A 27,696-nucleotide genomic window follows, 5' to 3' on the forward strand; every position below is an offset into this window, starting at 1 on the left:
AATCTAATCATTTCCTTACAATTTAAAAAAATTAAATTCAGATGATAATCTCTTAATGTGGAACCCAGATGTAACACAAGGCACGATAGCATGAATGCGCCACGTGTAACGATGAGCACCGTTGATCTCCCAAGCAAGTAACTGTATCAGCCATCGGATCTGCGGCAGCTACCTGACTATGCCTGGTCGAGATTTAATTCTTCAAAAAAAAGATAAAAAAACAAATATCGAAAAAAAGGAGAACAATTCTAGCGATTAAAAAGACCCAACATATTAGTGTGTTTTTTCCCAAAAAAAGGGTAGAAAATGTGACAACCGGGGCATAGGTGATATCGGCCATAAGAATCGAAACGATAACACCCATTATATTGTGGTTGCGATCTGTGATATTGCTGGGTATGGGAGGTGCAAAGAAACGCTAGAATCCATTCTCAACACCACATCACCAGCTTATTTACCTCAAAAAATAAAACAACAATTAATCAATGAAAAAGAAGAGTGTATCGGATCTTGACAAGAGCGAGACCCGTGGGAAGAGAGAGGGGTCCGCTCGGTCAGATGATCGACAGCTGGATTTGGCTGGTCTCAGGAGGCGTTCGGGCATGAGTAGGCACAAGTTGTGCCCGCTTCTCGACGCCGCTATACCAGCGTTCCGAGGAAGACCGGAAAGAAAAATTAGGGTTAGGGTTTCAAGGTGGGGATTGAGAGAGGAGGAGCTGGAAGTTAGGGTTTGGTGGAGGAGGGAGAGGGGGGTGAAAGAGAGGAGTGGATGAAGGGAGAGGTTAGGATTTAAAGGAACGTTTCAGAGCCGCGGATAGAGAAGGATGGGTCGACGGGATACTGCTAGGGTTTTAGGAAGAGAGAGAGCAAAAGGCGATGCTTGCTCATATATATATAGAGAGAGAGACATGGGCCGGACTGGAACCTGAGATGGGCCTGTTTGCAGTATGCTGCAGGATTTGGGCTTATCGGTCCCTCTAGCCTGCATGTTTCAAGAGCCAGGGTCCGAACTCAAAGGTGTTGGGTTGATCCGACCCATCCACAAATTTCATAGAATATTCCGCCTAATCCTTTTAGATTACTCAAACAACTCTGTTTGCTATTGGAATTGCTGATGGTCTAATTTGTTCCTAGTGATGGGTATTGGGTTAGGTTGTATCCACAATGAAGATGTTATTTGGTAGGCGAGGACCGGCCGCTGCTCAACGACATTCACAGATTACTGAAAAAGTGTGGTTCTTACCATGCCACGCATGTCTACAGAGAGACAAATGGTGCCGCCGACTGGGTTGCTTTCTTTGTGGCTCACCATTCTAAATGTTTCATTTGGATGGTTGTGGCTCAGTGCCGGAGCCCTTATGTAGTCGTTTGTTTTTTGATTTTGTTGGCCACATCAACACCCGTCGAGTGTGAGCCACTATTGTACCAAAAAAGAAAAAAAAAGGTGTTGTTTGGTTCGACATAGCTAAAAGATGTAGAGAAACAAGAGTGCATGTAACCAAATCTAGAGCAATTATGTCGCATGCATTTAGAATCAGTTATCTTCGCCAAGATTTGATTCATTAGTTTTGAGGTTCAGTTGGCTCGAATCTCGATTTAGTAGGCTTGAGCTAGTTTTTTCATGTGTCAGGTTTAGATCATTTAAGTCTGATCAATTTGGGTTCAAACTCTATCTCTTACTACATATAATGGAAACTTTGGATGTGATCGACCATCGTCAGGAGTTGGATGTTCAATCATCTCACATGTTCTCACTCGAGACTAAATAAGATGGAAATCGGCCTAAAGCTTGAGGAAATAACATTGGTAAAGTTGATCTCAATTCCTCATAATGTCTGATAATGTGTAAGTACCACTATATAAAGGGAAATAGGAGAGGCTTAAATGAAGAACTTTTTCTTAGATTCTGATAATCTTTTACATATATCATATTGATTTATTTTTTCTATTAAAAAAAGACTCTTTCACTTCATCCATCCATTTTTATGTGAGATCTTTAATCATATGATGGGTCCTATTTTAGCGCCCATGTCCAAATTGTTAGAGCTAAAGCTATTGTTTTCTTTTGCATTTGATGGTAGGTTTATATCTATCATATGCTTCTCGAAACATTACCATAGCAATTGAATTAACAACTTTGATGTCTTGGGCACTAATAAACTGGTCATATTTTTCTAAACCAGATTTAGATAGCATATGCGATTCAAGATGTATCGAAATACTATCTTGATTTTGGATTAAATGGAAGTGATTTTATTAAAAAATTCCAAAATTGGAATTTGATGAAAATTTGGAGTGATTATTTCTATGAGGCATCCTCATGCAACTAGCACTAGAAAATTCGGGCTCTTAGGATACTATTTATGGAAGATTATTTGAAATGTTTGGCATGTATTGGTAGAATGGAATTTGTTGAAGCTTTCTTTTTTCCTCTGTTCCTCCCCCCCCTTTTTTTGGTACACCAGTTCCTCACCCCAAACGTATACGAGTACAACCAAGAAAATCAGAAAAAAAAAGCTGGCTAAACAAGTAGGGAACAGTCGCCTGGTTCATCTAAAGGAAATCTTCCAAGTGATGCACCACGTAAGAGGCCATCCAATCAGCAGCCGTATTGGCCTCCCGGTACACATACGTGGCCCTGAAGGAGCCACAGTCCTCCGACATCCATTGTATATCAAGGAGCAAAGACTGCCCATCCGACTCGGAGAGTCGCCCCTTCTCTAGAATCATATGTTACTGTATCTGTCTGGGATAACCATATTATATGGTTTTTTATATACATTTTGGTTCCTAGTTAAGTCTTCTTAGCACATAGTTAAGTAAACCTGACACACAGTTAAGTAAGCTTGGTACACAGTTATATAAGATTTAAACGTAGTTAATCTGGCCAAGTACATACTTAATATAGCTTGGTACACAGTTAATCAAGATCCGAACACAGTTAATCTAGCCTGGTATACACTTAACATAGCTTGGCACACAATTAATCAAGGTTTGAACACAATCAATATCTTTAGTCATTTGCCAATCATCTCTAAAAGTTGAATTCTATGGTATGCTGCTTATGTTTCCATACTTATGTTGGCACACAATTACCTTGGTACACAGGAATGTTATCCCGACACCCAATATATCTCGAGATGAATATATGTCTTCCTTACAGGAATAAGCTGGCACATGATAGTTTTATTATGATAACCTAGCACATAGTTATCTTGGATTGCTGCAAGATGAATATAAGTCACCTTGGCACACATGAACGATAACTTGTTACACAATTATTAGAGCTTGGTACACAGTTACCGTGCCACATAGCAATGTTAACCTGGCACACAATATGGGTATAGATAAATATATGTCTTCCTTGCAGGAATAAGCCGGCACAAGAATGCTAACTTGGTACTTTTATTATGATAACCTGGCACATAGTTATCTTGGATTGCAGCAAGATGAATATAAGTTAGGTGGAAGGTGGCCACGACCATGCAGACCTTTAGGGATCATAAATCTACCTGGTGTAGATGTGCTATCTGCAAATGTTCTTGTCTATATCGCTGGTGTACACTTAAGAAGATTGCATTGGTTTTTATAACAAATTTTCTATCCATGTGTTTAAATTGGTTAAACAATTACTGAATTCTCAGATGAGAATCACACAAGTTCTGTCCATAATATGTTATGCTAACTCCCATCTGAACAAGTAAACATTTTATGTTTCTGTTTATGAAGTGGTAAATGGAGTTAACTCTTCCATCGGCATGATTGACTATCTTCTGCTACTTTCTGATACCGAGCTATTTTTTTGAATTTGTGGTTCATTTGAGATGGATTCTTGTCATCCATGTTCTAATTAAACTTGGTACATAGTTAAGTTAGCTTGAAATGCAGTTAATATTGTCTTGCACAAAGTCAAGTCATCATTACAATTAGTTAAGGTTGGTACATAGTTATTATTGCCCGGCACACAATTAAGTCACTATTGCAATGGGTTAAGTAAGTTGAATGTCAACCTGGCACACAATTATTAGAGCCTGGCACACAGTTTACTAGACATGACACTTAGTTAATAATACAATAGTAAAGACAAATTGGACTAGAATACTCAAAAATTTCAATGTATTCATGTTATATGTTTCAATGTTATATTACACAAGAAAAAAAATGTCACAAGGCTATTACAGAACATGCTCTGATCTCTCTTTCTATACTCATTGTACCATGACTAGAACCTATCATATGTAACGCAGTGGTCATTGAATATTACATGCAACCCAGCTCCTATATAATGCAGTATCCTTGAACTCTTTCTGCAATGGTCTCAATGTACCTCGTTTCAGTACTTATGCAAACATGAGCACGTATGCCCTGCAGTACATACTATCGGGCTTCTGTTGTGCATACTGTTAAGTGCACATTTGTGCACATGTTAGCACTCTTTTGGACCTAATTTTGTAAAGTTCTCCTGTATATAACTCTTAAAAAGATATATTTCTTTATTTTGGTTTTCTTATTGTAATTGAAGGTCCTTCCGGGCCAAGCCCACCTAAAACCAGCGTCACTCTCTATCTTTTTACTGCATCATCACGATTCATCCCTATTGTTATAGATAGAAGTTCATCTCAACCAATTACGATCAGGCACATTTCAGCCATGGATCCCTTCTCTTTGCACCACTCTCACTTCATCACAAAAGAAAAGATCTTTTTAGCATCCAATTTCATAAACAATGGCTGAAATTACTATTCATTGTTGAAATTACTGTTCATTACTGAAATTACTGTTCATTGCTGAAATTACTGTTTATATGTGGGCTGGTCCACTTTTCCCCCCATCAGACATTATCAAAGGTTATCACTTCTATTTAAGGTCCCGATCCTTCCTAGTTTTTCCTCACCGGAGATAACCACCGATTTTGGCCACGATTCTCTTCTTCTTCTTCTGGTAGACCGATTTGATCTTCTCTGAAAATCTTAATGGAGTTCTCCAATAGTGTTGAGCTAGTGGATTGGATTGTCTAGTGTTTGCCATAGTGAGTTTGCTGTAGTGGAATGTTTTTTGCTTGCTGGCAGCTTGCGGATTCTACTAAAATGGCCAATGTTATTTTTTTTAGTTGTTGTTGCTGCAGATGAGGCACCTGAAACCCATTCCAACAGTAACTACCTTTATTTTCATTTTTTTCCCCTCCAAAATAGATACCTTTCTAAAGACATAATCGGAGTTATATATGTTTATTTTTACTGTAAGAGTACACACTTCAAAGCTACTATTAAAGCCTACAAGTTGTATGTTTAAGAAAATTTATCTAGTTTGATTAGTGTGATAATGTAAAATGGGCTTCTAGTAGTTCACATTCAGTTAGGGATTTGTTTTGGTGATCATCAAGTGCAAAATGTTTTGGGTCATATAACTTGGTAACCAATTCCATAAGAATATTAGTTTGGTCTCGTATTGTTTCTTAAATGTGTGCCTATGTTGATGTTTGTAGCTGCAATTAATAGGCCAATTAAAACTTGCCCAAATTTTGTCCATACAAACTAATTAGGATTCTCATATAATTTCGAAAAAGAAAAATCCAACCTAGTCAAAAGCAGGAAAATAAGAAACATCAATATAAGAAAATAGTCAATACAACTAACTAGGGGTGGGAGGGGATTCATTATTCTTATATTTAGGATCAAAATGTGCTCCACTGAAATTTATCTTCATAGAAAATTAATATTAAAAACATAACGCCGCCGTCTGTGGGAATCGAACCCACGACCACATGGTTAAAAGCCATGCGCTCTACCGGCTGAGCTAAGACGGCGGAATAATTTTGAAAGTTTTCATTACTATTAAAACAATAAGTTTTGGTGAAAAAAAACCAAATATATGAATGAGAAAAATTATCAAAGCATTTGGATCTATTTACTTCGTCTAAAAAAGGGCAAAATTTTTTTGAATCTTTCTTTGTTATTTTCGTTAGGTTCAAGTCTGGCGAGAATAATATTCTACGACTAACAACTCGTTGCTATCTTTTATTTGATTTACTAATCCTTTCATATTTTTACTAAAAGTTTATATCTGAAAGGTGAAGTATTAATTGGGTAGGAGATTGCGGATAGGTTGATTTAAGATGAATAAGTTAACTCTTTCAACCCAATTACATCCAGCTCCACCACCCTAACCCTACGGTACAATATAATTGCACAAATCCAGTGATAGTGGGACCCGTTCCATCTCATACACAAGCGAACCAGTCGTCGCCCTCCAGCCCATTTTTATCTTTTATTTCTATTTTTAAAATAACATGCAGAATTGATATAAAAAATATGCCTGCTACTTCCATTGCCTATTTTTATATTTCTAATAATCTATTGACTACTTCTAAATAAATTGAAAGCAATAAAATTTTAATTTAATATTTTAAAATAAAAAACTAATATGTGCTGTTGTTTTTTTTTTTTTGCCACTGCAATTGCCATTACCATCCACCTTCCTGACACTAATATTACCAACATCTCTACCATCTCCATCATTACCACTACTATCATTTTTATATCATTAACATTAATTTACCATACAAAATATATTTATATTTTAGAATTTTAAAAAACTAAAATAAATTTTATTTTTGAAAATAAAAAATGAAGGTGAAACCAAAGAATACCTAAAAAGTTGTTCATTTTTTTTATTTGTGTACCATTGATGCGGTGGATGTGTTACAATTTCCTTAGTAGACAACCTGTAGCACCTAGAAAGCAATCTAGCGTTTAAGAAGGAATACTTTTTCCACAGCTACCATTCTCAAATCCTATCAGCAATTTTTTACCAATCTTCCGTGTTGCAGGTATAGAGAACAAATGAGAGGTAACTTAATACCCTCAAAACAACTAAAAACAAAAATCGTCTTAAACTCAAGAACAGTTTTTATGGAACGTATCTATGTCTTAGAAAACTCATACATACATACATAAAAACTTCCACGCAAGCTAGTATATAATGAGACATAATGTAGCTTCACACACAAAAAAATCTCTATTTCTTTTTCAAAACAGATGTAAAATCAAAATTACACCTCAAAACGTTTAAGGATGCAGCTGGCTGATTTGGATATTTCTGATCACCTGAATTAAAACGCAATTCTCATCACCTGATTTGGAGCATTTTAGTACAAAGATCAACAAGGAGTGATTATAGTAGAAAATGGTCCCAGATAAATTTTAATGTCTCCTGAACCATCGCTGTAGGAGGGCTTACATCCAAATCACCATCCTGCAAATAAATAAATGTACATGTTACGTAGCAGTCACAAATCATGAGGACAACAATGGAGTTGATTCATCATACCTAAAAAAACCCTAAAAAGATGCAGGATTATGTAGATTGAGTCCTAGTACACATCAATTTTTCATGCACACACACCACCAAGTAATGAAAATGATGTTTACCCATCCCATAAAATCATACAAGGTTTTTAAAATATTAATGATAATAGTGATAGTAAAATTCTTAGTCATCACAATTTGTATGAGTGGTAAATATTTGAGGAAAACGGAAGAAAGCACATTTGAACGCTGGAAACAAATGCCTAAAAAGAACAGCCCAACCCAATATAACAAATCACCTGAGGTTTATGCACTGAATTATTCCAGGCCACTAGCATGAAAGGAAACAAGAAAATTCTCGGACAAACTTCAAAACAGCAACGCTTTCCTATTAAATACAACATAATAGAGGAACTACTAGATATGCTAAAAGAGCTACTTAGATAAGAAAAATAGACAACATTTACCCCAAAGGTAAAAATAGAGCAAAGGCATATGCATGCACTTAACAATTTGACAACAAATCTTAATTTTGAATCACTATAGAAGTCTGGATAATTGAAAGATAGAAGATAATAATTAATTTCCTTATTGTCATAAGAATTAAAAGAACTTACCCTTAGATGCTTGGATAGTCCAAGCAGCTTTAGTGTAACTTCATTAGCAAATTCCCCCGTGGAAGTCCTATGGTCAAATCGGTCAGCATGCCTTAACTTAAGCCTCATCGTCTGGTTTTTATAAGCTTTGTATTTAGTGTGCCAAACCCCAACTATGTGGAACCTTTCAGCCACAGACTCCTTTCCTAGAGACCATCTCAAGCCCCCTTTCACATCTGGATCTATAACTGCAGAAGTTATGAGTTGGCCGAGGGCATCACTCTCTTCATCCTGGAACCAATAAAGTTAAGCAGAAAATATTGTTGTACACAAACATCAAGTGCATTTAAGCATACAGAATTCGTAACTCACATTCAGAATCTTTAAGATCCTTTTAGTAGAAAGCATGAGTCTCAGATCTACATCCTTATAGAGGCAAGATATATCTGACACCAAGTGCCGCACATGGTTGAGTTCAATCTACGAAGGATAAACATGAGTTGTCAGACACATGTTGCTTGCTTTTTTCCGAATCTATGAAAATACCAAAAATACATATAAGAAAAGAAAATATCTTGCACATGATGACATTGGATATCAAGAAAACAATCACTCAAAGTTATAAGAACGGTTGAAATATTTAGGTTCTAACACAGTGAATCCAGTGGCATTTTATCCATGTACCCCAGATTTAAGATAAAAATGGAAAACATATCGCATTTTTTACTTTCTTATTTGAACATATTTAAAATTAAGGATATCAAGAAACTTGAGTTAAAGGGATATTGACAAAACACAATTATAAAATGATATCAGATAAACAATAGCACGAGATAAAAGCATCATGGGCTCTTTTACACTCCTTCATGGTCTCGATATGCTGATGGCCATAGCATTAACCGAAGGAAACACCAATCCAATTTTAAACCTACTCTTACTAAAGCTATGCACTTTGAAACTCCTCTCAAAGCAGGCAGCTTAATGCACAAAGAACCAAACTATCATGTTAAACCAAATGAGGCTTATTCATCCACACTACAAAATACCAAAACAACCCACTATTGGTTGGGAGATTTCATCTCCAAAATGCAAAGGCTTTCTGCTAATTGCTACCTAATTATGACCATACGAAAACTGAAAGAATGTCACAATGAATACTAGGAATCCGTTAACAATGAAACAATAATACGAATGTTATGACAAACAGATCTCGCTATGGATCCACATCCCTAGACCTCAATATAAATCTGGACCAATGCAGTTGAAACATGAAAATACATGCTTTCTCATACATCTAACCCACTAGTCACCATTCTAACTCAGAATTCTGGCACACTCTATTAGATACAAGCATCAATAAATCATATTGATTTAGATCAAGAAGACTTCTCAAACACACACATGCCTCCAAAAACGAACCCAAACTATTGGCCTCAAACAATGCTCAAAAAGGTTCTAAAAATGGATATTGCGGGCCTCCAGGTATGTGGCCCGACTTTCATATGAATGGAGATCTAGGTTTATCTCAACAGAAATTTAAGAACCAGAAAATCTGGAAAAGACAACATATTCTGATGTACCAGCAGATATAAAGGAATCAGGACGGCAAAACATCAGCCAATAGATAATTCCTAGATTAATATCTCTTCTTTTGAATCCAGAACATCTAAATTTGAAGACTAATCACCCTACCCACCCACACCAAACAGAAGAAAAGGAAAAAACTTCCTTTCTAACCAATTTTCCACCTAATTACATCCCAATTTCAAGGCTGCACCTGGTTTCTCTCTCATCTGCAGCATATGGAAAAAAAACTCCCCTTATCAGCCTCTCTGCCATGGAACCTCCATTCATTTATATAAAAATGAATTTTATTTGGAAAATGAGAAAAAAATCTCTTAGGACCCGTTTGGTTTAGGGTAATCTAGCATAGGAAAATAAATCCGTGTCAGATTACCATATTTGGTACGAAAAGTAGATGAAAAAGATGGTAAAATAAATGGTGGGTCTCATATCTATTTTTTTGAGAGAGAAAGTAAACAAATACCACCAGAGTGATATTTGTTTTCCCATGCTGAATTACCAAATGGAGAAATTCTGAAATTATCATTTCTTGACAGAAATACTCTCACTTATATTATATTAATATTGTATTAATTATATTATATCATTAGTATTAATTATATAAATATATATTATATTAATATATTGATTAATAATACTTATAAATAATAACATATTTAACATATTAATAAATTTATTAATAAATATTAATTATTAATAACTAATTAACAAATATTTATAAATTATCAATAAATCTATCATAGGTTATATTAATAATTAATATATTTATGTATATACCAAAATAAGATAAAATTTATTTATAATAAGTAATATATTTTCTAATATATGTATAATTAATTTATAAATATTTATTAACTCATGTAAATATATTTTAATATTCAAAATAGCCAATATTAACAGCGTTTATATAAGTGGGCCATAAATGGCTAATAAATGGACTAAGAAAAAAATATTATGACTTAAATTGTTTATTCAAGGATATTGTTGCAAATTTAGTAATATCTTCATATAAGATTACCTCAAACCAAACATAGTAATTTTTTTTCGATGCCATTTTTCAGAGTAATTTTTCCACCAACCAAACATGATAATTGCACTTATGTCCTACATAAATGATTCCCAGAAATCATTAGATTACCCCATAATCTAACATACCCCAACCAAATAAATCCTTAAACAATGACGATTGATGGGATTCTAAGATATCCTCTGTTTCAGTTAAAGAATAGTAGAGCTTTCACTAGATACATCTTCATTTCTCCCTCCGTGCAAATGGCTGCACCTGTCTCCAAGCCTCCTTGCCTACTCTCTCTCTCTCTCTCTCTCTCTCTCTCTGCATGCATGCATGCATGTGTGTAGGTGTCTGCAAGTCTGCGCATGCATGTGTGTAGGTGTCTTCCCCAACCGAACCTCCCGTCCCCTATTACTGCCACCTTACCATCCCCTTCTTAAATTCCCTCTCCCAACCTTCCTTAATAAATTTCTACTACGTGTTTCCTAATTATAATTGAAAGAAATTGATTAGGTCGCCATAAATGGAGACCGCAACCTAGGAAGTCAGGGAGATAGGAGCAAAGGAGGGCTCTCTTAAGATCACTGAGCATATATCTTAAGAGGCACACCCCCAATCCCAATTTATTTTCTGGGCTGCAGTCGCCACTGGTGGTAACCTAACATATTCCTAATTAAAGAGAGAAAGTGTATATTAATCAAGAAATAAATTGTTTCTCTCAAGGCAAGGTGTCAAAAACCCTTCTTAACCACCTTTTTGTTCCCATTTTTTATTTATTCAATTTTATTTTTTATTTACACTACCTAACTTTAAATTTAAAAATCAGAATAATCTAGTTATTTTGCATTCTGTTACTAAGTAATGTGGTTTATCACTACATTTTTCTTAATATCATATTTTTATTCTGTGTTTTTTTTTACATATATACCTTTGCAAATATGGCTTATTACATATTTAGCCTTTAAAATTAATTATTTGCATATATACTCCGCAAATCATCTTGTTTTTTTGCATGGTTACTCCGGTTAGATTTGGGCAAGGGTGAGGAAGTCGAGTGACGTATATATAAAACAAAATTTATTACCCTTTTACAGTAATATCCCTAAAAATGTATATAAAAATATAGTTGTTTTTAATACAAACTAAATGTTAAATTTTACAAGGATATTGACATAAAAGGGTAATAGTGTCAATGATACTCGAAAGCATTATTTATTAATGCCCAAAATCTAATGTGAAGGGCATCCATACAACAACTAGAAGATTTGAGGGATACATATGCAAACAGTGATTTAAGGAGGAAAAAAATGCAATAAGCCGTATTTGCAGCAGTGAATATGCAAAAAATCCTTTATTATACACTTTCAAGTTTTATACAATCATTTTTAATTCCAACTTCAGTTTTATATTTTTGATTTTCTATATTTTGTTTTGTAGTTAGTACTTCATTCTTCTTCTTATTTTGTTGCATTTTCTTTGTATTTTGAATTTCCTATGTTTGCTTTTGTACATTCAATTTATACTTTCCTTACTACATACTATTATAGATGTCATTTTTATTCATATACATTTTTATTCAATTTTGTGATAAGTATATACATACACAAACATGTCGGAAAAACTTGTTTTAAAATTCTCGTTAAGTAATTTGAAATCTAGTTCTTAATTAAATGATTTAAAAATAATTAGTGGATTATATTGAATTTGTTTTTCTAGTTCTCTCCATCATGCACTGCACATGCTAGCTTATGAGTAAGAAGTATGCTTACCTTATGAATTTCAAGTTCTCCACCTTTTGTGACTGTACACTTGCATGAAATAGTTGAATCAGGCCGACATTGGTCAAATACCTGAATTGTTAAAAATGGTTGTGAATATTTATCAATCAAAGAAACTAAGAATGTTGTTCTCTTCCAGTAAGTAGACAAAGAATTGTCATTTCCCAAAAAAATGCTTAATTAAGCATCCAGAAATAGTTTTACAGCCTAACATGTTAATTTCCTACCTTCACATGGTAATGCTCTTTTTCTGACTCAAAGTCAAATCCAATCTTAGGAACAACCAATCGCTGAATCTCTTCCATGTATTCATTAAGAACATTCGTATAAAACGACTTATGCAATTGATTCCGTGCGTCTAATTTGGCAGTTGCAGCATTTCTGATGGAGTTTAGGCAATCTGAAGGGTCCCTGCATTACACAAAAAAGGAAGAAAATAAAGGGAACCAAACAACAATGGACTTCTATTAATTTCCATAGGCTAGCATTATGATTCTGTGACTCTCGATTTTATAATAACTTTACTTTGATAACCTCATTGAGATCTCTCAAAATTTGCTTCAACTAAATTTTATTGTCATAAATTCCACAGCATTAACATATCATACAAAGGATGCAGCCCAAGTTACTCTACAACGTCAAATGAATATGAACATAATATGAATACTAACAATCACCAGAGAGTCTAGATAGGCAAGAACAGGAATGATGTTTCTGGGATTCATATGTATGAATCATATTTCATCAACAAAATATTAAATAAAAAAGGATGTTTTCATTATTTTTTTCCGATCAATTTATTCTTGATGATTTTCATTTTCGACAATTTGCAAGCATGCATTACAAGTTCATTGTGTTCATTATTACCGCTCCTTCTAATTTTAAATGATAAAAAACTGTTTACATTTCAATTTTCCAAGACTTTGACATGGTGAAAAAGATTGCAACTAAGGGGGGACAGGTTGAATGATCTTTTTTTCCTTTTTCTTTCTTTCAATGATGGTTTGCAGTACCGGTCCATACCAGGTGTACTGTCTCTTACCAGTAGCAACCGATACAGAGTACTGCCCCATACCAAGTGCCGATCCCAAGAACCAGCATGTATTGTGTTGGGGGAACGCACCCTTCCCCCCCCTCCGAGTGCATGAAAACTCTGCCATCAGAGAACCGGTGACGGCCGACCTCGGGCGGCCGAGCTCGGTGCGCGACCCCGGAACGTCCTACCCGAAGAGCTCCCGACCTCGGAAGTCCGCCCTCGCCGTCCACCTACCGCGTTTGCATCCTGCCGAAGTCTGGTCAGGGGCCATACCCTGCCATCGCCTCCAGCGTTTAATGCGCATGACCTCTGCAAACCCCCGACTCACTCAACAATTAATGCATGTCTCCGACTCACTCAACAATTAATGCATGTCTCCGACTCACTCAACAATTAATGCATGTCTCCGACTCACTCAACAATTAATGCATATCTCCGGCTCACTCAACAATCAATGCGCATGGCCCCTGTTATCTACGGATCCTCAGTCCTCCACGGCAAGTCGGCTCGGCAGTGTTCGGTCAGCCGTGATAACTCTCTGATCCCGGCCTCACCTCCGACATCGAAGCATTAATTCACCTGACCACGCACCAACTCTAGCGACGTGCTAAGTCATACGGCGACCTCGCCCCATCACATCACAGGTAACCCGACCCCCCTATAAAGAGGAACTCCTCCTCCTCAATGAGGGGGGACTCAGAAAAAAAGGAAGCAGAACGCTTCTCCCCTCTTCCTCTCTCCTAAATTTAAGCCCCCTTTAACTTAAGCATCGGAGGGCCGGCGCCGGAAACCCCGGTCACCGGCTTCTTGCAGGTTTCCCCCTCCACGGAGGACGCCGCTCGCCAGAATTCGCCAAAGCTCCACTTCCTCAGCCGACGGCCGCTCCCGGGTCCAATTTCCAGCAACAGTTGGCGCTAGAGGAAGGGCCCGAGTCGCGGTCATGAAGTTGAGAAGTAAGGGAGCCTCCAATGCTTCCCGGCGTCCCCCGCATAGTCCTGGACACTCTGTCCAAAATTCGCCTTCTCCGGCTGATCCGGTTCCCCAAGTTCAGCCGGAGCAGTTCAACGCTCTAGTACAACAAGTCCAGGCCCTGGCCGCCGCTGTCCAAGGCCTGCGGCGCGAGGAAGCTCTACCTACGCTCACCCAGCAGGCCCAGGTCCCGCCGGTGCTTCCTCCGAACGGCCCGATTCTCCAAGGCCAGAACCTTCACGGTTCTTCCAGGGCCAACAACGAAGAGCGAGTGTCTCCCCGGAGAGAACTGCTGGGGGGATCCTTAGACAGAAGGCCCCAGCTCTCCGAAGCTGAGTCGGCACCGGACCACCGCGAGCCGGAGCAAACTGCGGCGACAATTCCCCGGGCTGGGGAGCTCGACAGGAAAGTCGAGAATCTGGAGCGCCAGATTGAAGCGCTCCGCAGCAGGAAGGCAAGGCATGAGGGAGACTTTGAATTCACCACCAAGTCCCCCTTCTCCCGTCAGATTGAGGACGAGCCGATCCCCTCGAGGTTCAAGATGCCTCAAGTGGAGCCTTACAGCGGAATCACCGACCCCCTCGACCACCTGGAAAGCTACCGGGCTCTCATGGCACTGCAAGGTTCCTCGGAGGCCGTGCTCTGCAAGGCCTTCCCAGCGACTCTCTGAGGGACGGCCCGGCTCTGGTTTTCCGGGCTAAAGCCAAGCACGGTATCTTCTTTCGAGCAGCTCGGCAGACAGTTCACCACCAACTTTGCTGCTAGCCGACGCCAGCGGCGGACGTCAGACTCCCTCCTAGATATCAAGCAGAGGGAGGGGGAATCCCTCAAGGAGTATCTTGACCGCTTCACCGCCGCCACGTGGGAAGTTCGCGAGCTCGACCAGTCAATAGCCATGTCGGCACTAAAAACTGGGGCTCGTTCCTACAGATTCCTCTTCTCTATCGAAAAGAGTTTTCCTGCCGACTTCACCGAGATGCTGGCCCGAGCTCGGAAGTATGCTAAGGCCGAGGAGGCTATTGCCTCCAGGCGGGGTACAACTGAACAAGCTTCAAAGAAGCAGAAGAAACGCCGCGAGGAGCGCGGCCGTCAAAGAAGCCGGTCCCCCCGCCGAGAGAAGAACCTCCCCCGGCTGAGGAGCCCACCTCGACAGCGAGGACAGTTTCGACCGAGGTCCCCGCCTCAGCCGGGGTCCCCACTACGACCTCGGATACATCCGGGGAGGTACGAAAACTACACTCCCATCAACGCACCCCGGGCCAAGATCCTGATGGAGATTGAAGGTCGGAATTTTTTCCAACCCCCGCCTCCTATGCGGGACACGGGAGTCCCGCGCAATCCCAGGAAGTACTGTCGCTTCCACCGAGACCACGGGCATGACACGGAGGACTGTTTTCGGCTCCGAGATGAGATTGAGGCGCTTATTCGCCGCGGAGTACTCAATCGGTTCATAAGGAACCAGCGTGAGGAAAAAAGGCCGGTGGAAAATGCCATACCGCCCGAAAATCCGAATGACAACAGGCCCATCATCGGCACTATCAATGTAATTGGAGGGACCTCGGCTGGAGAGCCAGCCCAGGAAAAAATCCCCCCAAAGCGCCAGCGCACTTCTGAAGCTATCTCGTTCTCGGATGAGGACCTAGAAGGGGTTGAGACCCCTCACGATGACGCTGTGGTCATCTCTATGATTGTAAACAAATTTGATGTAAAACGTGTCTTGGTTGACAATGGAAGCTCGGCTAATGTTCTGTACTACCACGCCTACCAAAAAATGGGGTCAACAGGAAGCCAGCTTCGGAGAATTAATGCCCCACTCGTCGGATTCACCGGGAACTCGGTCCCCGTCGAGGGCGAGGTCAGCTTTCTCGTTACGGTCGGCCTCGCCCCCCGAGAAAGTACTGTGAGGACGGACTTTCTTGTGGTCCGCCTACCCTCAGTCTACAACGCCATCCTCGGACGACCAGGGCTAAATGCCCTTCGGGCCGTGGTTTCGACCTGCCACCTACTCATGCGATTCTCCACCGACTAAGGGGTAGGCGAAGTCCGCGGGAACCAACTGATGGCCAAACAATGCTACATGGCAACCCGCAAAGCAAAGCAACCAACTGAAGCGTCGAGTCGGCAAGAGCTATCAGCCGAGGCGCCAACTCAGGCGATGGGCTACGCGCTGCCCATAGAAACCTTGGACGCAAGGGATGACCTCTGGAAGAAGCAAGTAAAGCCCGGTGAGCTTCTTAATCGAATCTCTTTACGAGAAAATTGCCCAGAGCTAACTGTGCAGATCGGCTCCGGCCTAAGTCCCTGTGAAAGGAGGCGCCTGACCGAATTCCTTCGGGCCAACATTGACGTCTTCGCTTGGTCGTCCGCCGACATGCCGGGAATCGATCCAGAGGTCATGATCCACCGACTCCAGGTGAAGCCGACTTGCAGGCCTGTAAAACAAAAGAAACGGGGCTCTGCCCCGGAACGACAGCAAGCGGCAGCCGAGGAAGTAGATAAGCTCCTTGAGGCCGGCTTCATCCGAGAGGTCTCCTACCCGGATTGGCTCGCCAACGTGGTCCTCGTAAAAAAGGCCAACGGAAAGTGGCGCATGTGTGTGGACTACACCGATCTGAACAAAGCCTGCCCGAAGGATAGTTTCCCTCTCCCCAGCATCGACCAACTCGTCGACTCCACCTCAGGACACCAGCTGCTGACCTTCATGGACGCCTTTTCAGGATACAATCAAATCCGAATGGCGCCTGAAGATGAGGAGAAGACGGCCTTCATCACTGACAAGGGCACCTATTGTTACAAAGTAATGCCATTCGGACTGAAGAACGTCGAAGCCACATACCAGAGGTTGGTCAGCCAAATCTTTGAAAACCAGATCGGCCGAAATATGGAAGTCTATGTGGATGACATGCTGGTGAAGAGCCGAAAGGCGGAACACCATGTGGCCGACCTCAATGAAACTTTTTCTAAGCTCCGGAAGTATCAAATGAAGCTCAACCCCGCAAAGTGCGCATTCGGAGTTACCTCAGGTAAATTCCTGGGCTTCATAGTAACCCAGCGCGGAGTTGAAGCCAACCCCGAGAAAATCCGGGCGCTGCAAGAGATGACACCTCCAAGGACAGTTAAAGAAGTGCAGCGGCTCACCGGGCGGGTCGCCGCCTTGGGGAGATTTGTCTCCCGGTCGGCCGAGCGCTGCCTTCCATTCTTCAAGATCCTTAAGCGGCCAAAGAACTTCCCGTGGTCGGAGGAATGCCAGCAAGCCTTTGAAGAACTCGGGCACCTTCTGGCCTCTCCCCCGCTGCTCACTAAGCCTCAGCAGGGCGAGGTTCTGTATTTATATCTGGCCGTCTCTCCGGTCGCAGTGAGCTCAGTCCTGGTCCGGAAAGAGGACAAGCTCCAGAAGCCAGTCTACTATGCCAGCCGGGTCCTCAGGGATGCTGAGACCCGATATTCTAAGCTTGAGAAGACAATTTTTGCCCTGATCATTTCAGCTTGGAGACTCCGGCCTTATTTTCAAGCACATACCATAGCCATACTGACCGACCAGCCTATGAAACAAATACTGCAAAGGTCGGATCGTGCCGGAAGGATCGCCAAATGGGCGGTTGAGCTCGGGGAGTTCGACCTTGAGTATCGGCCCAGGCCAGCCATTAAAGCTCAAGTACTCGCCGATTTCATCGTGGAGTGCACCCTGTTAGACGACCCTGAGCTGCCACTCACACCCGCGGAGGAGACCCCGAGGCCGCCATGGGTCCTATATGCGGACGGCTCCTCGACCTCGGGGGGTAGCGGAGCGGGACTCATCCTCACCAGCCCGGATGGGGTGGTGGCCGAGCAAGCCCTACGCCTCGAATTCCCAGCCTCAAACAATGAGGCAGAATACGAGGCGCTCATTGCCGGACTCAAATTGGCGAAGGAGCTGAAGGTGGAAGACCTAAAGGCCTTCAGCGACTCCCAGCTAATAGTGAGCCAGGTCCAGGGAGACTTCGAAGCAAAGGAGCCATCGACGCGAAAATATCTCCAAAAGGTGCGGAAACTTACGTCCGCCCTAGGTTTCTTCACCATCCAGCACATTCCCAGAGCGGAAAACCTCAGGGCGGACCAATTGTCTAAGCTGGCGACCTCCCGCATGAGTGAGCTCTCCAAGGCAACGGCGCTCGAGTATCTCCGGACACCCAGCACAGAGGAACCTGAACCAACCATGTGCATCGGCTTCGAGCCAAGCTGGATCGACGGGTTCGTTCGCTATCTCCAGGATGGGATCCTCCCTCACGACGAGCTGGAGGCCCGCCGGATCAGGCGTCAAACTTTCCGGTACGTTCTATATAAAAACAAGCTCTATTGTCGGTCCTTTACTTCTCCTCTCCTTAGATGTCTCCGCCCCTCGGAGGCGGACTATGCCCTCCGAGAGGTCCATGAAGGGATTTGTTGAAACCACCTGGGAGGCCGCGCACTAGCCCATAAGATCCTGCGGCAAGGATACTTTTGGCCCACGCTTCAGAAAGACGCCACGGACTTCGTCCGGAAGTGTGACCGATGTCAACGGAACGCCAACATCCAGCGCCGGCCTTCGGCCCCGCTGACCTCAATTATCGTCCCCTGGCCATTCGCCCAGTGGGGAATTGATATTTTGGGGCCCTTCCCCCTGGCCACCGGACAAAGAAAATTTCTGATTGTCTCCATCGACTACTTCACCAAGTGGGTCGAAGCTGAACCTATGGCCCGGATCATCGAGCAACAAATGCGGAACTTCGTTTGGAAGTCCATAATATGCAGATTCGGACTTCCCCGTATCCTCATTTCAGATAACAGCCGCCAGTTCGACAACGTCCGCTTCAGAAAATTTTGCTCCGAACTCGGCATCGACCACCGCTTCACCTCGGTCGCCCATCCGCAGACAAACGGAGAAACTGAGGTAACTAATCGTACCATTTTGCAGGGGCTCAAGGCTAAGCTTGACCAATCCAAAGGACAATGGGTCGAGGACCTGTACAACGTCCTCTGGGCTTACCGAACTACGTTCCGGTTACCCACCGGTGAGACCCCTTTCAACCTGGCATACGGCACGAAGGCCGTTATCCCGCTGGAAATCGGCCTCCCCTCCTCAAGGGTGGAGCACTACGACGCCGACTCTAACTCTTTCCGGCTCAGGAATAACTTAGACCTCGTTGAAGAGACACGAGAGGTCGCCCGAGTCCGCATGGCAAGGTACCAGCAGAAAATGGCCCAGTACTACAACTCCAGAGTCAAGCCCAAGCTCTTCAAAGTGGGGGACCTCATCCTCAGGAGAGCCGAAGCTTCTCAGCCCAACGAGCAAGGAAAGCTCACCCCGAACTGGGAAGGACCGTATCAAATCGCTCGAGTGCAACGACCCGGGGCGTACAAGTTGAAATCTCTTGAGGAAACTCCTATCCCGCGAAGCTAGAATTCCGAGAATCTACGGATGTATTATCAATAAAACCCCAAGGGGTCCCGGACGATCAGGAACATGGATCCTGTCTCCTCTTTATAATGATTTGCCTCCTCGCAACAATTCTGATCGTGCCTTCTCTAATATTGGGTCGTTTGTGATCCTCAGATACCCCGACTAGGGTCAGGATGCCCCGTGCGTCGACCGTAGAGTCTCAAACTCCCTCGACCTCGGGAAGCGCCACCAGGTCGACGATGAGCCCAAGCTCCCTCGGTCCCATATTCGAGACCCCGACTAAGTTCGGGATGCCCCGAGGGTCGACCGTAGAGTCCCAAACTCCCTCGACCTCGGAAAGCGTCGCAGATCGACAGAGCGTTCCCAAACTCCTCGACCTGGCTCACGATTCCTCGACCAAGGTCGAGATGCCCCGAGGATCGACCGTAAAGTCCCAAACTCCCTCGACCTCGGAAAGCGTCGCAGATCGACAGAGCGTTCCCAAACCCCTCGACCTGGCGCACGATTCCTCGACCAAGGTCGAGATGCCCCGAGGGTCGACCGTAGAGTCCCAAACTCCCTCGACCTCGGAAAGCGTCGCAGGTCGACAGAGCGTTCCCAAATCCCTCGACCTGGCGCACGATTCCTCGACGAAGGTCGAGATGCCCCGAGGGCCGACCGTAGAGTCCCAAACTCCCTCGACCTCGGAAAGCGTCGCAGATCGACAGAGCGTTCGCAAACCCCTCGACCTGGCGTGCGATTTCTCGACCAAGGTCGAGATGCCCCGGGGATCGACCGTAGAGTCCCAAACTCCCTCGACCTCGGGAAGCGTCACGGGTCGAGAGTGCGGCCCCAGACCCCTCGATCTCGTGTATGATTCCTCAACTAAGTTTGAGATGCCCCGAGTATCGACCGTAGAGATCCAAACTCCCTCGACCTCGGAAAGCGACGCCAGGTTGATAGCAAACCCAAGCTCCCTCGACCTCGCGCTCGATACCCCGACCAAGGTCGGGATGCCCCGTGAGTTGACCGTAGAGTTCCAAACTCCCTCGATCTCGGAAAGTACTGCCAGGCTGACGACGAGCTCACGCCCCCCTCCTCAATCCGAGGAAACTGGGGACAATGCCTTAACAGTCCTCCGGGACATTCAACAGCAACAACGGAGCAACGCTCGTGAAGGCTTTCGACAACGGCAATACCCCCTGGCTCAATTGGTATGCCCGAAATGGACCCCAAGCTAAAGGATGACCCCGAAGGCCAGCCAGGAGACAAGGTGATCTACTCCACTACGAAGCGCGCATTCTCGGAGGTGCAAGAGGTACATCCTACTTGACATCCGCTTTGTTATATTCATCTACCTATCTATTGCCAACAAAACCCCGAGTGAGATCGGGACCTCATCCCGGCCAAGGCCGGGTCGCCCCTACAAGTCGATCCAAGAACGAGGTCCCACCGACCTCGTGCGCGCTTCCTCTACCGGTGACCCCCATGACAACTCGTGCAAACTTTTTTGAATAAGGGCCTGATTTGGCCCCCATACGTTGGGACATCGAGGTCGACCTGTGAAGATGACTTCGATCACAGGCGTGCTGATCGAGATCAAGAGGGCCGAAGTGCCCTTTACAGGTTCCGACTCCGCTTGCCAGAACCTCGGCAGAGCCCGAGGGCAATAACCATGAAAGCCCCGATGACAGTTCGACTATTGGCTCATGCTCCCCCTCCAGGAACGGCCCTAACATTTTTTCGGACCTACGCTCCAAAAAGCCAAACTCAAAAGCTTGGCCAAATAACCCGATAGCGACCTATGCAAGTCTAACAAGGCCCCTCTCGGGGGTTCGAGGCCCAAGCCTGGTGCTTCAGAAATCCAAAAACCAAACCTAGCGACCTATATGAGCTCCGAGTCCGAGCTCCAAGACTTGGTGAAGTTTTCTAGAATCCAAGTCCAGCCCCCCCCCAATTAGCGTAATCGGAACTTGGGCACTTAAACAAGTTAGGGGAAAAATAAGCGGGGAATGGCAAAAGAGAACCTTTTCATTAGTAAAGTGCCGGAAAGCTAAATACAAAAGTAGAAGTCGGCCGTTCAACAAATTTGAAGGCCGACCTCATTTACAACAAAAGGAAGATAAAAATCTAAGTCCTAAGGGACGGCGGTTGCGTTGGCGTCACCCTCAGGGTCATCTATGGCGATGACCTGAGGGCCTTCTGCGGACACGAGCTCGGGGTCTACGGCAGGGACCTCGGTCGGCGCCTCGGGAGCGTCCTCGGTGATTTCGTGAGAGGGGGCCTCCGTCACCATCGGCCCGGCCATGTCCGCCTCAGCCTCGGCGAACTCCTCGGACGCGAGGGCGGCGGGAACTTCGTCGTCGGAGTCGGTACCCAATCCCATCCTCGGACGAACTGTAGAGAGATCGAACTGGGGGCAGAACCGAGCCATCTGCCTCCGAAAGTTGTCGAAGCCGCGGAGGAACCCATCCACGGTCTCCTCCAGCATGTCGCGGAACTCGTCCGAGTCCTTGAAGAGCTCCACGGCATGCTCGGCTCGCTCGAGTGCCCTCCTTTTCCGGGCCTCCAGTTGCTCGACCTTCAGCCGCAGGACCCCGCCCTTGTATTTGAGGCCCGCAATCTCGGACTGGGCCTCCGCCAGACGCGCCTCCGAAGCGCGCAGGGCCGACTTGGCCAAAGAATGAGCAGCCCTTTCCTCCTCGAGCTCCTCAACGATGGCCAGTCGCCCGGCCTCCGTCGCTTCCCTCCGCGCCTCGGCCTCAGCCAGCGCGGCCTCCAGCTCGGCGACCCTCCTCTTGGCCGACTCCAACTGCCGGCTCAGTCGCCGAGTCTCCTCCTGACATCCCTGGGCGATGAATACCAGGGTGTCGACCTCGTGAATATGCTGCAAAAAATTAAGAAAAAGCAATCGTAAGTAAAGGATATGTATACGCTAGTCGTTGAAGGAAAATTAAGAGAATGGCTTACCCGAACAGTATTGCAGTAAGTACTGTCGACAATTTCTTCCAGCGACAAGTGCTGGAACTCGGCTCGGTCCGCTGGAAGCATGGCGCGCCGAAACACCGCGCGCGCAACGTCGGCGTCATGAAAGGCCGAGCTCCCCTCGACGAGTGGGGACCCCGGCTCGCCCGACTCTCCCCCCGGGCCCCGCGAAGAGCTTGGCCCGCCCAAACTTGGAGCCTCGGGGCCCCTGCTCGGCCCGGGCTCCGAGCGCTGCGGCCGGATGGCCGTCTGCCCCTCCCGCTGGGAGACAGGGGCAGGGCAGGGCGGGGCCGCCAAGTCAGACGTCGTCGCGGAGCTCGAGCCCGCATCCCCGGCGGCCGACGCTCGCCCTCGAACGGCTGCCGAGGTCCCCGCCTCCGGGCCTCTTATCCCGGCGGGGGTAGAAGTGGCGGCCGACCTGGACTTCTTCCGGGGCTGAGGAATAGCCCCGCCGGCCTCGGCCTCTCGCCTCTTCAACCGAGAGAAGAGGGATGTGTTGCTGGTCAGCATGTGGAAAATGTCTGAAACAAAGAAACCCTTTTTGAGTGTTAGGACCTACGTCGAGAGGAAAAAACAGATAAGGCAAATGCGACTACTCTTACCCTCGGGACGCGCCGAACTCAAGCCAATGCTCGCCAAGGCGCCCTCACTTAGGAGCTCGGTCAGGTTGAACCCCTTTCTGAGGCCCCGCAAAGCGTCGAGGACCCTCTGGTCCCTCCCCGAGGGCTCGGAGAGCCTGTTAAGGGCCTTCAGCCGGGGGTGCCCCCACCTCGGGTCAAACCCCCACGGCACCTCGGACGCAAGAAAGAAAAACTTCCCCTTCCACTCATGAATAGAGGAAGGGGCACCCTGGAAAAGCAACATACCGCCCCGAAAGGCGAAGTATAGCCACCCTCCATCCGCCGGGTTGGTCTTTAGTAAAAAGCACCGGCGGAAAACGCTCACCGAAGTCGGAATCCCATGTGCAAGACAAAGGGACAAAAATCCGACTATGGTCCTCCACGAGTTCGGAGCGAGCTGTGCTGGAACGAGTTGGTACTCCACCAGCAAGCTGTTCACGAACTCGTGCAACGGGAACCGCAAGCCGGCCCAGAGCGTCTCGCGATGAATCGCGATCCGACCTGGGGGCGGTCGCGTCACCCTATCCTCCGGCCCTGCGGTTTCGAGACGAAACCCGGGCTGGAAAAAGAACCGGAAGCGGATTAACTCCAGCTCCTCCCCCGACAGACTAGACCCGACCTCCTCCGGACCAAAACCCATTTTGGAGAAAACCGAAGTAACCTAAAGACAAAAGAGATGGAAAAAGGAGGAAGAAGGAGAACCCCCCAGCTAACACAAGGAAGAAACCTAGGGGGGAGTCGCCGGAAATCGCTCCGAGCGCCGCCGGCAAGGTTCTGTTGAGAAAGAAGACGAAGGTAGAAACGGCGAAAAAGAAGGCAACCGAACAAGACTTCTCTTAGGGCTGGTTCGGGGGGTTTATATAGACCCCCCTAACGGTCCAGATCGGCGGGTTCGGTTTCCACCCCCACGTCTGGATTACGCCACGTGTCGGCCTCGGAAGCCAAAGTGCTGCATTCATTCCGGACCGATGCCTCGGGCGCAGAACCGAGGCGCCGTCCCATCGGATCTCGCGGCCTCATCATGGACCTGCTATATCGGATCACCTCGAAAGGCGAGCGAGTGCCGCCCCCGCTCCCCTCATTAAAGGAGCCCCGGGACGCGCGGAGCGCCGACATAATTGCAGCCTCCCAAATTCCCGTTCGGCCGATATGGAGATTAGATACGTCCGACCTCGGCTAATCAGCTTAATCCTCGATCCCGGACTACCAGCTCGGCGTTAAATCCCGAGCGGCTGATCTAGCGTCCGACCTCAAGGCGTCCGGTTCAATAAATGTCCTCCGCCCAGATCACACCACGTGTCCGCCTCGAAGATCGAGACAGCGTACTTATTCAAAAAGGACGCCTCGAATATGGAAACAAAACGCCGCCCCACCAGGTCCCAAGACTCCATCATAAGCTCACCATACGAGACGGCAGCGAAGGGTCGAGAGGCGCAACCCCCCGCCTCCCTTCCGTTATAAATGCCTCGGGACATGTGAGGGCGCCAACATAGTTCAACTCCCCTCGATCTCAGTTATCATAATAACGTCTTCTACTTCCCGTGTCCGAGCTCGCGAGCGGCTCGAACTCGGAAGTCGGGGGGTAGTGTTGGGGGAACGCACCCTTCCCTCCCCCCGAGTGCATGAAAACTCTGCCATCAGAGAACCGGTGACGGCCGACCTCGGGCGGCCGAGCTCGGTGCGCGACCCCGGAACGTCCTACCTGAAGAGCTCCCGACCTCGGAAGTCCGCCCTCGCCGTCCACCTACCGCGTTTGCATCCTGCCGAAGTCTGGTCAGGGGCCATACCCTACCATTGCCTCCAGCGTTTAATGCGCATGACCTCTGCAAACCCCCCACTCACTCAACAATTAATGCATGTCTCCGACTCACTCAACAATTAATGCATGTCTCCGACTCACTCAACAATTAATGCATATCTCTGGCTCACTCAACAATCAATGCGCATGGCCCCTGTTATCTACGAATCCTCAGTCCTCCACGGCAAGTCGGCTCGGCAGTGTTCGGTCAGCCGTGACAACTCTCTGATCCCGGCCTCACCTCCGACATCGAAGCATTAATTCACCTGACCACGCACCAACTCTAGCGACGTGCTAAGTCATACGGCGACCTCGCCCCATCACATCACAGGTAACCCGACCCTCCTATAAAGAGGAACTCCTCCTCAATGAGGGGGGACTCAGAAAAAAAGGAAGCAGAACGCTTCTCCCCTCTTCCTCTCTCCTAAATTTAAGCCCCCTCTAACTTAAGCATCGGAGGGCCGGCGCCGGAAACCCCGGCCACCGGCTTCTTACAGGTTTCCCCCTCCACGGAGGACGCCGCTCGCCAGAATTCGCCGAAGCTCCACTTTCTCAGCCGACGGCCGCCCCCGGGTCCAATTTCCAGCAACATATTGATATTGCAACAGTTCGGTACCAGTACAGTACCAAATAGGTGGTGAAATCCTTGCTTTGGATGGACCAAGCTAATTCTCTAGCACCGAGTAAATGTCTATGTTGTCTATCATAACATTGTGTCCAGATACCTCCTTCGTCTTGCTTCCAATCAGCTTTAGTTGGTAATAACATAATGCAAGTATGTGAATTCAGAAAATACAAGAATTCAAAGAAAGTGCACCAGAACATATCAATATAGAGAAATTCAGTGACAATGCGGGCACTTACAATTAAAAAAGCAAACTTTCCTGGGAAAAAGAAATGAGAGGACCGTACCCATGAAAGAAAATTTTGCCAAAGCGAGCAACAAACGATAGCTTAATCTCCTCGCTCTCAGAAGCCATCTCGTTCCTCGCCCTCTGCGCACAAGCAAGGAGGTCCGGCTCGATCCTCTCAGCTATCGACGCCCACGGGCGCTCCTCGGCGGAGCCCGCCGGCGGGTCCGCTCCGACGGAGAGAACCAGAGGCTTCCCGCCGCCCTTCCTCTCGACGATCTCGCACGATACAGGCTCCAGGTCTAAGGAGGCGGGGATCACGTCGCCGCCACCGGCACCGGCGAGCCACCACCAGGAGATGGAGTGCGGCGCGTAGATGATCTTGGAGCCGCCGTGATGGGAGGAATTGGCCCTCTCCCGCCGGCCCTGGCCGCCGGGCTTGCAGCCAAGGTGGAGGCCCTTCTTGAAGCTGGGGATGAGGGATTCCGGGACCGGCGACGCCTTCTCGGCATCCTTGGAGTGGCGCTTGTGGGGAGGGACGTAGGCCATGACGTTGAAACCCTAACCCTATCCCTAACCCTAGTTTGAATTTGGGTGGAGAAAGAGAGGAGAACGAAGAAAAGGGGAGAGCGGTGGAAGGACAAACCTCCAGGAGGAGAACTTTATAAGTGAAAAGCACCTGCCTCTCGGTCATCTCTAAGATAAATCTCGATGGAGTATATATTACCTCAATTTTTTATGAAATATAATATGCCCATTGAATAGTAAAAAAACTAATGTTCAGTTATACGACACAATTCTAGATTTCATTTAAGTCAAGAAATATTTTTACGTTCTGTTTTATGATGCAAAATGAATCTTATTCTATCGTTGATAAGAAATTTCTATATGAAAAATACGAATTGGAGTTTGAAGAAGGGGAAGGAGAAACAATATTGCCATTTTTTGTTCAAAAAGATACCAAGATGGATGATTGACTCATTTCATACTAGAAATAATCGCAGGAAATCCTTTGATGACACGGATTCCTATTTCTCAATGATATCCCAGGATCGAGACAATTAGCTGAATCCCGTGAAACCATTTCATAGAAGTTCATTGATATCTTCTTTTCGATGGATCAGACGTCGGAAGGGATCGGATTTGTGATCAGAGACCACCTTAGCAGGATGATAGCGGCAGGTGGCTGGCGTATGCCTGGTCTTACTACAGTTGGGGCGGAGCTACAGCAGCCTGGAAGGGTATCTCCTTTGCGAGACGGGTACTTGGTGCTGAGCGCGTATGTCTCGAGGGGGACTCTTCAGTGGTGATTGACTGGGTGCGGGGAGTGGATAGATATGGTGATGATCACTCTCTTATCCGTGATACTCGCAAACTGGTACAGGAGCTGAGCTCTTTTCAGGCACTACATGTGTTCCGGAAGGTGAACAGTGCCGCAGACTGGGTCGCCTCTTTTATTACCCAGCATTCCGGGGAGATCATATGGACATCCTCGGAGGACATTCCTCCTCCCTTGTTTTATTTACTTTCCTTTGATTGGGTAGGATGTAGAATTATATGAAATGCCGCTTTTATCAAAAATAAAAAAAGCACCACGGACTTTGCAAAAAAAAAAAAAAGCACCACGCACTGAGTGCTGCTTAATTATTTTCCCAACAAAACTGTGTATGTATGTGCGTATGTATGTGTGTATGTATGTATGTGCGTATGTATGTGTGTATGTATGTATGTATATGTATGTATATATATATATGTATGTATG

The 27,696-nt window shown here is 45.6% G+C and overlaps 1 protein-coding gene and 1 non-coding gene across 2 annotated transcripts; both read right to left on the reverse strand.

The window, feature by feature from the left end:
• Window positions 1-5,733: 5,733 nt before the first annotated feature.
• On the reverse strand, window positions 5,734-5,806 carry TRNAK-UUU. Its single transcript has one exon. It is a non-coding gene; the product is annotated as a tRNA-Lys (tRNA).
• Window positions 5,807-6,873: 1,067 nt separating this feature from the next.
• LOC103710822 lies at window positions 6,874-26,587 on the reverse strand. The gene is made up of 6 exons (XM_008796721.4): window positions 25,996-26,587; window positions 12,505-12,688; window positions 12,269-12,349; window positions 8,276-8,383; window positions 7,925-8,194; window positions 6,874-7,254 (listed from the first exon to the last, which is right to left on the reverse strand). The coding sequence occupies exons 1-6, from the start codon at window positions 26,481-26,483 to the stop codon at window positions 7,174-7,176; spliced, it is 1,212 nt and encodes a 403-aa protein (XP_008794943.1). The 5' UTR covers window positions 26,484-26,587; the 3' UTR covers window positions 6,874-7,173.
• Window positions 26,588-27,696: the final 1,109 nt, after the last annotated feature.

This window comes from Phoenix dactylifera, chromosome 14 (assembly GCF_009389715.1).
Source record: "Phoenix dactylifera cultivar Barhee BC4 chromosome 14, palm_55x_up_171113_PBpolish2nd_filt_p, whole genome shotgun sequence".
Classification (NCBI taxonomy): domain Eukaryota; kingdom Viridiplantae; phylum Streptophyta; class Magnoliopsida; order Arecales; family Arecaceae; genus Phoenix; species Phoenix dactylifera.